This window comes from Alligator sinensis, unplaced genomic scaffold, assembly GCF_000455745.1.
Source record: "Alligator sinensis unplaced genomic scaffold, ASM45574v1 scaffold990_1, whole genome shotgun sequence".
Lineage (NCBI taxonomy): Eukaryota > Metazoa > Chordata > Crocodylia > Alligatoridae > Alligator > Alligator sinensis.
Window position 1 is genome coordinate 936,767 of NW_005842506.1, and position 12,149 is coordinate 948,915.

At 40.1% G+C, this 12,149-nt stretch overlaps 1 protein-coding gene across 1 annotated transcript in view; it reads left to right on the plus strand.

Moving 5' to 3' along the window:
* Positions 1-12,149, plus strand: part of TRRAP (transformation/transcription domain associated protein) — a 140,906-nt gene that overhangs the window by 75,434 nt on the left and 53,323 nt on the right. Inside the window, 8 exon segments of the mRNA XM_025213106.1 lie at positions 1-79; positions 1,942-2,121; positions 2,758-2,904; positions 4,126-4,245; positions 4,537-4,824; positions 5,834-5,971; positions 6,361-6,473; positions 7,176-7,311. The exon segment at positions 1-79 is cut by the window's left edge and continues 29 nt beyond it. Coding sequence (XP_025068891.1) covers positions 1-79; positions 1,942-2,121; positions 2,758-2,904; positions 4,126-4,245; positions 4,537-4,824; positions 5,834-5,971; positions 6,361-6,473; positions 7,176-7,311 — 1,201 coding nt within the window.

Genomic DNA, 12,149 nt, shown 5'->3' on the forward strand with positions numbered 1-12,149 from the left:
TGAGCGCTTGCTTTATGTAACTTGTTCTCAAAATTGGGAAGCAATGGGAAACCACTTCTGGATCAAGCAGTGCATTGAGGTATGAAACCCACTTGTATCAGAAGTGTAACTGTAATTTTAGAAACGTTGTTTGCTATTTGTGGATGCGCTGTGGCAAAGTGCATCTTGAAATGTGATTCTTTTAATATCAAAGCTGTGAAACCTGGGTTATCAGGTCTTGCATTTTAAAGCAAATACAAAGCGCATAAACCTTGAAAAGTTGATACACGGGAAATCTTTTAACCACCTTCATGACTCCATTTAGCTATGGACTCCTGTGGCTTTTATTTTAAACCTTTAATGCTTCACTCTCACTAGGGAAATGTCTAATCGGTGCTCAGCTTGAATTTTTTATTTTAAACAAAAATGACTAATAATTACAAAAATGACTAGAGGAAGAATCTTCATGGCAGACTGAATTTAAGAAGATATCTCAGTAAGAATATGATGTCTGAAGTGTTGATGTGACATTTTATGGAGGATTGCAGTGGTGTGAAATTACTTTGTCTAAAACAAAAGGGAGCTAAATCACTTCTTTAGAAGACTTTATATAAAATAAATATAAAATTACTAAGCATAAAGCAATTCTGGTATTAGTTTTTTGGCGCTCAAACAGAGCTACTTGCTGAGAGATGGGGAACAGCAGGAGTTGCCACATCTTTTAGGTAAATCATGTGTTCGAATGAAAAACTTTTTTGGTAGGTACTGTATAAATGTGAAGGCACTACATTTAATTTCCATAAATATATAAGGCTTAGATGGAAAAAAAACCCCTCTTTCCTATAGTGACCTTACGGGGTCTCATATTTTGTTGTACTAACGTATTTTATATATCTAGATATTGATTGAGATATCTATATAGCTATATCTCAATCAAGGCTGCTATTTGATTATTTCTTTCTCTCTCGTACTGATATACTGAAAAAAAAACCCTCTTTCCTATAGTGACCTTACGGGGGTCTCATATTTTGTTGTACTAACGTATTTTATATATCTAGATATTGATTGAGATATCTATATAGCTATATCTCAATCAAGGCTGCTATTTGATTATTTCTTTCTCTCTCGTACTGATATACTTGTATAGTACGAATGTATAATATGTATAATATATATTTGGAGTTTAATAATCAAATAGCAGCCTTGAAGGCAGATTCACTGGTCTCAAATAAGGTTCTGCGCTGAGAATGGGAATTCATTGACTTATTTGCTGAGGCAAGTATACAACAGCAGGAGTGCAGATTTCTGTACTGATAAACCTCAACCTTTGCTTGGAAAACCCACTCTAGAAAAATAAAATGCTAATATCTCCATGCTCATTCAAGCCTTGGTACTTCTAGTACAGTCAGAGATGCTACTTAGTGACCAGACATCCGCGTTGTGAGCTCCTGTATCAGTAGGAGTATGCTGCTGGTTGCTAGGCAGCTTGTTGCCACCTCACCTTCCTTATTGCACTTTGTACCTGAACATGCGTCGCAGGAAATGTAATTGCATTTTCCTCATGTTCATGTGCTTAGTCAGAATCTTTAGTTCCTTTTAATACAGACCTGTCTGAGTTTGTTTTTAAAAGCAAAAGTGAGATGAAGTGTTATCAAACTCACCTGTGTTTTCAATAAAATTTACTGAGAAAAGTCATACCTGGGCCAGATATTAAGGGGTGAGGAGTTCCTTTGGTGAGTGGTAAAACTTGGACTCATTCAGATTAGCCTGATGCTGAAGATTGCTTCCTAATGGGTAACTGGATCTGTTTCAATCCATTTGCCTTCCACCATTGGTTTGAGGAGGTTTTAATGACGCTATAGGCAAGAAGAAAAGGTGTAATAAGCAATAAATGAACGTCTTGTTTTCTTACATGTGATGCAGAAAGTGTTACAACTGTTGTCTTTTTTTAAAATGTCTTAGCTCCTTTTGGCAGTGTGCGAGAGAAGTACCACAATTGGGACAAGCTGTCAGGGTGCCATGCTCCCATCTATCACTAATGTTATCAACCTAGCTGACAGTCATGATCGAGCAGCATTTGCTATGGTAACTCATGTCAAACAAGAGCCTCGAGAAAGAGAAAACAGTGAATCCAAAGAAGAGGTAATTTTTTATTTGTTGGGAGATGAAAATACCTTCTGTCTGCACTGATATCTCAACAAGCACAATCTATAGGACACATCGCAGCTGGTCCGAACTGTTGTCTGTATCTTGGTATGCTGATATTCAGTAATGACGTGTCATTCAATAATGAAGCCAAGTAGGCCTAACTGTTAACAGTACATGTTAAAGGAGAGTTTAATACCTTTCTCCTTACTGGCTCCTGCGATCCTACCTTACATCTCTGTTCTAATCTTGCATTTAGATGACCTAAAAAAAAAGACTAAGCTTTGCAGCCGTTTTGGCTAAGTAGAGGCATGAGTAAGGCACATCAGCTTCTATAGCCAACAGAACACAAGCCCGTGATATGGCCAACATCACTGTTGACTTCTTGGCTCAAATGATCAGGTATTAATATGTGGCTGAGTCACTTTTATCTGGAGCTACAGCAAGATTATTAACTGCTGTGTCACCAAAACAATCTTGGTTCTTCCTTCTGTCTCTTCACAGTGCAAATTAAATTTCCCGGTCTTAAAAACTACCAAAGGCTGAAGCTGAGTTGAGTGCTCTCTTGTATTTATACAGAAATAAAGCAGTGATTTGAGGGTGTTGTTCTGTATTTACTTTTTTTTTGTATAGGATGTAGAAATTGACATTGAGTTGGCTCCTGGTGACCAGACCAGTACACCTAAGACCAAAGAACTTTCTGAGAAGGACATAGGCAACCAGCTGCACATGTTGACCAACAGGCACGACAAGTTTCTTGACTCTCTTCGAGAAGTGAAGGTTGGTACAGGTCATTGGTTGGTGCAGCGTGAAAATCACTGTAGAAGGACTGAAGTTTCCAAACCCGTATGCCAATAAAAATCATTGAGTTCATTTTTTTGTGCATATTTACAAGGCTTTTAAAATCTAGTATCATTCTGTAGTTACCTAGTATAGGAATTTTCAATGCCTAAGTTTTTATAGTGAGAGGCTGTTGTCTGGGTCTCTTCTCTCAATGTCTAATTCCATCCTTCCATCATTTTCTTTTCCATTAGATCAGATAGACTGAATTCTGGAACAGGGGAACTTAAAAGTTCAAAATGTCATCTTTGCAGCCTGTTTTATCTGGACCTATTCCTCTTCTCATTTATTGATGTCCCTTTTCATGGCAGCTACTGCAACAGTTCCTTGTCTCTCTGTCTTGCTATGAGATTTTTGTCACAGGAGTAGAGCACTGTGTGACCAAATCAAGAAGTTAAGCGTTGGTAAATTATGCACTTAGGAACTGAGATTCTAAGCAAAAGTAAAATTGCTTAAGTTTTTCTAGATCTTGACACAACTCTTTTTTCAGTTACTTTGTATGTGAAAATTAGTAATTCTTGCTGGTACGGATTCTTGAAGGTGTACTGAAAATGTGTATTTTTGTAGGAAAGTTAAATGACTGTTCCTAGCTTCATTATCTCTTGGTGGATGTTAATTAAGGTTTCTAAAGAACCACCAACTGTATTTGCATATATCTTGAATTTTTCTATAAGAAAACTACTGCCTTGAAATTCAAATTGGATACTAAAATACAAAGAGGAGTAAAATCTGGTAACGGATTAGACATGAAGTTGGGTTTTAATAGTTTATAGTGTTTTGTAGTAAATTGTCTAATTGCAGCAGCAGCTCTGTCCGGCTAACCTTCTTGTTTTGGTCTGAATATTCAAGTCAGCAACACTTTTTTTTTCAATCTACACATTTTTTCAAATTCTTTGCAACAGTTTATAGTCATGAAATACAAAAATATTATATTTTATTTCATTATTGTTACTTTTCTTCTGCAGGAAATTAGAAATCATGTTGAGAATTTAATATAATAATTGGGAAGCACTGTACTGTGACTATGTACATGTATGACTATGACACATGAGTTTTAGGGATATGTCAAGTAGTTTTTACATGGTGTGAGATTATTAAAAGGCTTTGGTTCCCCCCTCCCACCCGGTCACTTTTTTTACACTCGTTTCTTTTTATTTCTAGACTGGAGCATTGTTAAGTGCCTTTGTTCAGTTGTGTCATATTTCTACACCATTAGCAGAGAAGACTTGGATTCAGCTTTTCTCCCGATTGTGGAAAATCTTGTCGGATAGACAGCAACATGTGAGAACCCTTCTCCCCCCCCGGTCCTTTTGTTCGGTGTTTCAGTAGATTGTATATGTCTGCCTAGTTATGTCTCTTGGAAAGAGTTAAATTTCCAGTGCTTCTTGAAGCTTTTATGTTTTATACTAGTTTTTTAAAGAAATGAGTTTATCCAATTTCTGAAGGCATTAACCTTTTCAGATTTTAACTTCTTATGAAAATCCCCTAATCTGACCAGTGTTAGCAAGTCGTCACATATAGTACGCTGTGTTGGCAATGACTCTTTTCCATTTTGTCTGTTTTTCCTTTCAGGCCTTGGCAGGTGAAATAAGCCCTTTCTTGTGCAGTGGTAGCCATCAAGTTCAACGAGACTGCCAACCAAGTGCCCTGAATTGTTTTGTGGAAGCAATGTCGCAGTGTGTGCCTCCCATTCCTATTCGGCCCTGCGTGCTAAAATACTTGGGTAAAACTCACAACCTCTGGTTCCGTTCCACACTGATGCTAGAACATCAGGCCTTTGAGAAGGGGCTGAGCCTTCAGATTAAACCTAAGCAGACGACAGAATTCTATGAACAGGAAAGCATAACCCCTCCTCAGCAGGTAAATAAACTACTTCCAAGAAAATTAATAATGTTACGTGTGTTACTTTATTTTCTATAAACACTATTTCTGATACTTGGCGCTCATCCTGTGGGCACTGTTGGAAGATAAGCGGAAAAACAATTTTTGCTGCCCTTTGTCAAACTGGATCTAAATTCAGTATCCAAGCATCTGGTGTTACAGGCTTGCTGGCATTCTTATTTTAATGTGTGGTGTTATATGCTTGTTCCATGTGCACGTGAATATACTGTCTCAACGTATCTCACTTTTCTACCTAGCTCTTGCCTATAGCAGTCTTCTGTTTTTTTTTCCCTATCTTGGTACTCCTTTCCTATCTGCGTTTTGTTTAATAATTCTTTACAACACGTTTTGACTAGACTCACCTGTTCTTGCTTTTGAGAGAGATCAGGTAGAAATACATACATACAGTTCCCCTCTCCTCCTGCTTTGGGATGTCATGTCTAGCAAATTAGGTTGGTAGAAAATGACCTTGATGAGTTGATTTAGCTAATACAATATAAATTGGTGATTGCACGTAATACCATGAGCTGATTTTAGTCAGCACTAACATCCACAGACAGCTGAAAAACTGTACGAACTGAGTCTCAAATGGTGTGCTAATGTCCTCTTGAATAGTCTTCTGTCGTGTGTTTGGTTGTGTAGCACAAGTGAGGTTAATACAGAGTCTGAGTTTGTGGGAGGAAACGATGGAAATCTAATGTATTCTTTTTTAAAAAAATATTTTCTAATTATGGATCACATGCCTTCTAGGTTTTTTCAAAAATCTCTTATCTTGATACCTTGCAAGAAACAGCACTTTTAGAAATGGAGTACCTGGTCATCTTCCTCTGTCATTTATAATATATTAGATGTAATATTGATGATCATATGCTTTAATACAAAATATGTCAGCTTTCTTGCAATATGTAAGATGTACCCTTGATAAAAGAAAAATATACTAAATATTACAGCAGTTAAAAGAATGTGTGATTTGTTGTTGTATCCTTAGGAAATACTGGATTCCCTAGCTGAGCTTTACTCTTTGCTGCAAGAGGAGGATATGTGGGCTGGACTATGGCAAAAACGCTGTAAATTTCCCGAGACAGCAACTGCTATAGCCTATGAACAGCATGGCTTCTTTGAACAGGTAGTATTCTTAAAACATAAACACATCTACTAAAAGCTGATCTGTGTAGGTTAACTATTAGTATTTTGCTAATAAGAACTAGTTGAAATTTCTTTTCAGATTTGAGACTGTCTCCATATGAAGTGTTATAATAAAACCAGCTGGTACATTGATAAGATGAAATTAAATACAACTGAAAGCAATTTCCCTCAGTACCTCCCTAATTTGATTTAAGTGGCATAAGAGTGTAAATATTACAATGTTTAATCCTCCTGTCTGATTTTATGCTAGCGTTTATCAAGATTATTGAAAATCGTATGTACCTTCTTAAAAATGACATAATGAAGAACAGTCTGTTGCATATTTGGCTGAGCTGGAAAGCTAAAACTTTTCTGGATTTCTTCTTTAAGGCACAAGAAACCTATGAAAAAGCAATGGAAAAAGCCAAAAAAGAACATGAACGAAATAATGCTTCCCCTTCAATCTTCCCTGAGTACCAACTCTGGGAAGACCATTGGATTCGGTAAGATCTTAAAACTGATGCAGCTTTATTCCTGTGCCACACAGTATATATTTTTTTCCCCAGAAATGTTTGAGCATTCGTTTTTTAGTTTTACTGTAAGGCTATCACGAATATTTAAATCATCAACACAAAATGGATGACTGTGACAAGGCTAATCATAGCAGTTGCTCTTCTTCGTGTTTTCAGCCTGTTCAAAAGGAATGATACCCGAGTTTTAAATATATGCTATGACAATGCTTGATGCTGCTAAGCAACAGAAAAGAATCTGGTGATGTTAAATATTTATTATTAGAATAAAACTTAACCAAGGCCATTTAAAATGCAGTTCAACTTACAAGAATAGAAAATATTATTACTGCTACTATTATTACAAATTCTTGAACTGTTGCTCCTAAAATAGTAGAGAAGAATAATGTGTGGTAAGTGGAAACACTTGAATTAATTTTCCCTGTAAAAATCAGTCTTTTGGGGGAGAAAAACTGCATTCTTTTCCCTGCCATAGACATTCTATGTAACGGTTATTCATGTATTTTTTTTTTTTTTAGTTGTGCAGTGTAATTTAAAAGCCATTGCAGTGCCCGATTAACCACTTTTCAGATGTTCATGAACACGCAGGCTATTCTGATATGAACTATGTAAGGAGTCCGTTAACAAACTATGGCTTTTTCAAACCAAATTTAACCACATTTTCTTTTTTTGTAGCTGTTCAAAGGAGTTGAACCAGTGGGAACCTTTAACAGAGTATGGCCAGTCAAAGGGCCATATAAATCCCTATTTAGTTTTAGAATGTGCGTGGAGAGTTTCAAATTGGACTGCTATGAAGGAGGCACTGGTGCAGGTGAATTTTATTTTTCTTTGAGATTGTGCGGTGATAATGCTTTGTTGTTCATTGTGCTAATTGTATTCCAACTAACATGGCATTACAGCTCATTTCACAGAAGCAGTAATCTACTCTTTGGGGATGTTCTTTGATATAGTGTATAGCTAGCTGGGTATTTTGGCAAACAGATCGCATTGTTTTAGGAGGCAAACTTAGTTCTCTTTTATTTTTCTGTCTTTTTTTATGTCTCCTTATAAAGTTGCATTATGATTCAGAATTTATATTTCATAAGAAGGTAGCAGTTGCCAGGGTGAGTGAAAGGATATGGTGCTAAGTTAGTAAAAAGCAACAAATGGTTAGCTAAGTAGTTTACCAGTGCCTTTCAGTGAATTATGTAGGGAAACTTGAAGGGGTATTTGTAGTGCTGCACATAGTGCAACTCCCCTGCTCTCTTCCTCTTTCCCCCTCAGAGAATGACTTTATTTGGGAATACATTAAAAATAAAAATATGTGCATGATGGCAGAAAAAATATAAGGATGGGGAAAACCCCATGTTTCTGGGGGACAGGGTGAGCTAATGACAATTAAACTAAGGCTAGATAAGTTGCAGCTAAACTCACATCTTCAAAATGAAAAAGCCCATTCTCTGTGGTGCTAGAGCTTTTAAATTGTTGATTTTGAACAATAAAGAACACCCAACCCCTGCTGTCAGTGTTAATTAGATTATAAAATAACATAATTAGATTTCAGCGTATCCCATGAGTGGTGAAGCTTCTTAACTGTTGCTTCTGTGAGAACTCCTTGGAAGTTTATTTCTCTAAGCACTTTCCATGGGCATATTTGTGCATGTGTCTACACAGAAAGTGGGGAAGTAGCATGCATAATTTGTCATATATGGTCAGCATTCAGTTCTGCTGAAAGTAAGCCTGTGTAGCAGGCACAGATCCCAGGGGTGGCCATGATACTCCCCCTTGTAGCCACTTGGCCCCTGCTCTGCCTTTGTTGCTTCAGCTACCCCTTATACCACGTCTGTGCCTCACAGATGTTAGTGATCATGCTCTGTCCTATCCAGTAAGTGTCTCTCCCCAGGGGTATCCCAGTGCTCTGGGTCCCTATGTTACATCTGTTAAATTGGTTACCTGGGCACCTTGAGGTGCACTGATACATTGGTCCAATATCGGATTAGCACTGATATAAAGAAAATTTGCTATATCGGAAATCAGCCATATCAAGCTGATAATTTGGCTGATGAATGGCCTGTGCATGCGCACAGCTACAGCTGCAGCGCAGCACAGGCAGTGAGAAGCACAGCCTGGCAGCGTGGAGAGCTGCCTCCAGCTGGTTAGTCTGGTGTGCTGGAAGGGGAAGGAAGGGGCTGGGGGCAGATCAAGGCCCCCCCCCCCCCCCCCCCGCAAGTGAGGGAGGGTGCGGCTGTGGCAGGGGCTGGGGCAAGCACTGCCTAGCCGGGGCAGGGCAGGTGCGGCAAAGAGCCGCGACTCGCCCAGGGGGCACGAGGGGGATGGATGGCTTGCTCCACTTGGCTGGGAGCCGCTAGTCTGGTAGCTTTTCCTGGTCTGGCACCAAGCTCTTCCTGGTGGGGTGGAGCTGCCCTGGGAAGGGGTTATGGGAAGACATTGATGCAGCCCTGGCTCTAGCCCACCCTATCCTGCCCTGTGCAGATCTGAGGGTACATCCCCCTCACTGCCCTCCCAGAAGAGTGGCAGGAGCACCAGCGGGAGGTGCTGGACAAGCAGGTGTGTGCTGAATGAGGTGCCGGACCAGTGGCTCTGGGCCGAGTGGCACGCAGCGGCGGGAGCCCTCCCTTCCCCATGCCTCCCATGTGAGCCATGGCTCTGTGCCGTGCTTGCCCCAGCCCCACACCCTCCCTCACCGCGGGGGCCTTGATCTGCCCCCGCAGCCCCTTCCCTCCCCCTCCCCTTCCACCACAACAGACTTATCAGCTGGAGGCACCTCTCCACACTGCCAGGCTGGGTATTGGAAAGCAGATCGGTATCAGCCAATATGCCTCATTAAAAATCGGCTGTTGGTATCAGCTGCAAAAATCTGCCGGTGCACCTCTTCTGGGCACCCCTATCCTTTGCTCCTTAACTTGCTTGGCTCCCCTGGGCTACCCAGTGCCTCAGGCCTGCTTCGGGCTCTCTGGCCCTGCTCCTCATCCTTTAGTCCTAACCCTTGGAACCCCAGCCCTGCTTCTGGGTTGGTTGAGACCACCAGCACCGCTTGTCTCAATCCTTAAACCACCGGACCTTAGCTCTAAGGCTGCCTTCTCTTACACCTAGGAGTGCAGAGTCTCCCTGTGTCTGCTGCTTGCTTAGGAGTTCCTTCTATGTCAGCAGCCAGGGTCATAGGTGCTGACTCTGTGGGTGCTCCGGGGCGCAAGCATCTGCTGAAAAAAACTAGTGGGTGCTCAGCATCCATGGAGGCGCTTGTAGATTAAAAACTAAATAAAAAAAACACACTTCACCAGAAGAGAGACAGTGCGTGACTTCAGACTGGCTTTACAGAGTCTATAAAGAATGGCCACTTCAGCGGGGCTTTTTGGCACTTTAGCTGAAGGTGATTCAATCTGCGATTAGATAAAAGTGCCAAAAAAGCCCCACTAAAGTGCCCTATCTTTACAGACGCTGCAGAGCTGGGTAGAAGTACCATGCTGCCTCTTCTGGGCATGTCATGGGAATGTGCTGTGTTAAAGGTAGAGTGCCATGATTTATTGATTTATTTATTTGTAATGCCTGCCAGCACCCACTGACCAAAAAAAAAAGGCACTTTCGGCCAGGGTGAGACTGCCTGCCCCAGCTCTGGCCCTGGGCTTATCACCTGGTTAAGCTCCGCCCCTTTCTGGTCGGGTGCTCTCCTGCCTGCTGACTCGGCTTCTTCCAGAGCCTTCTCCTTTCTTAAAGCACCAGGCATGTCTAAGGCCTGTGACACCCTGTAGTGGAGGGGAAAAATGGTATCACAGAGCAGCCATCCCCAAATTTTACCCGAGCATACTTTTTTCCCATTAGTGTAGAACTCCAAGTACAGGATTTGTGGTGTCAGGACTTGCGTTTGATTAATACCATAGAGCTTTCCCCTCTATCTTCTTATAGAATTATAGGGCTGGGAAGGATCTCAGGGGTCCCTTAATGTTAAGCTGCTTTGGACCAGTCAACTTTAAAAGCAGTTTTGGGACATAAAAGCAAAATGCTGAAACTCTAGGTAATGATGGATAACTTAACGTAAGCATTGAAATCACACTAGCAATACGTGAAATTCATATGCTGTTTAAACAGAAGCCATATGCTTAAGAGCTGGAGTAAGCTTGCTGCTGGCGCACGTTGCTTGACCGTACTAGTCAATATTATTGTATTTTTGTGGAAATCGACACAAGCTGAAGCTACAGACTTCGTGTGCAGCAGGAGATGAGTTATGATTGCATGCTTGGCATATATCGACTTTACTTTTTTTTCCGCTTAAATATGGCTATGCTCTGCAGTGGCATAAAGTGACGGGGATACTTCTATATTGGGACCTGTCAGCGAACTGTTTAACATACTTGGGTTTTTTCACATTTGTTTAAATGGGAAAAAAATCCCTCTTCTAAATAAAAACTAAACAAACTGCACCACTAAGTAACTATTAGGCTTCTTTTATCTTTATGTTGAGTCTGTTAATTTAAATGAGACTTATGAACATGATTTTTTTTTAAAAAAAAAAGTCACTTAAACTGGATTTTTAAACGACTGTTACAGGCAGTGCTGGTGGCACTGCCTGCTATTTCGTTATCTCGACACTTCCCACCAGGATACATAGTTTTCTGTTACTTTAAGTGTAGCAAATTATCAGTACTTTGGCTGAAATGTATCCAAGATGAGTGTCCACCTGGAACAGTTGGGGTTTTTTTGGGTGGGGTGGGGGGGAAGAGGAGGGATTCCTAGCTAAAACAATCCTAGGATAACACAAGGGAAAATGTTTTTACCACAGTTAAAAATTATTAATTTTTTTTTTTTTGCTTTATTTTTTTGGAAATGCCTTGGTGAGCACCTGGAAGAACAACTCCAGTTTGGTATAAAGTGGTCTTTGTATTAGGAATATGCCTTTGTTAGTCCCATAACAGCTGCTTAAATTTGGCTAAGTGATAAGCCTTTGAAAAATTGTACATGCGTGCATACACACTCAGTAAAGACTTCTTAAACATTGTCAGCTAAAAATCTCTGAAGATGGTATCTTGCTCTAGCTTTTCATAGCTTCTAGTGCTGACTACATTATGCATATGTTGGGAGAGGGGGGAAGTGTAAGACTAGCTGGACAAGGAGACTTGGAACCACTGTTGGGGAACACGGCAAAGATGGAAGGGGAGACCGATATGACAAGGAATTGTAGTGTTTTGGGAAATTTGGACTGTGTGGGCAAAGGAACTGGGACAAGGAGCCAGGATTAAAAGATTACACACAATACTATGTGTAAACAATGTTGTTTTGCTTTTATGCTTTCATGTGTAAAGTGTCTAGGCTACTTCTAAGGAAGAATTGGTAGTTGAAGATATAGCCTCTTTATAAAAATTCAAATTGATTTAGTTCAGAATCTACAAGGGACCTGAGCAATTCTTTCCCCAGTTTAGATTGTTTCCCAAATTTTTAAAATGATCCGTAAACTGTCATAATTTATGGTAAGTTTTTTTTTTTTTTTTTTTTTTCGTTTGCTTGTTTGTTTTTCCTGAAAGTAATTTTAATCAACTTACAGATTTCTAACAATGAGTGATACGTTTTGAGTTAGCATTGCTAATGGAAACTCAGATGCAGGGTTATGCACTGCAGCATTGCTAATGGGAATTGCTCCATGTTGCATATGTAGGG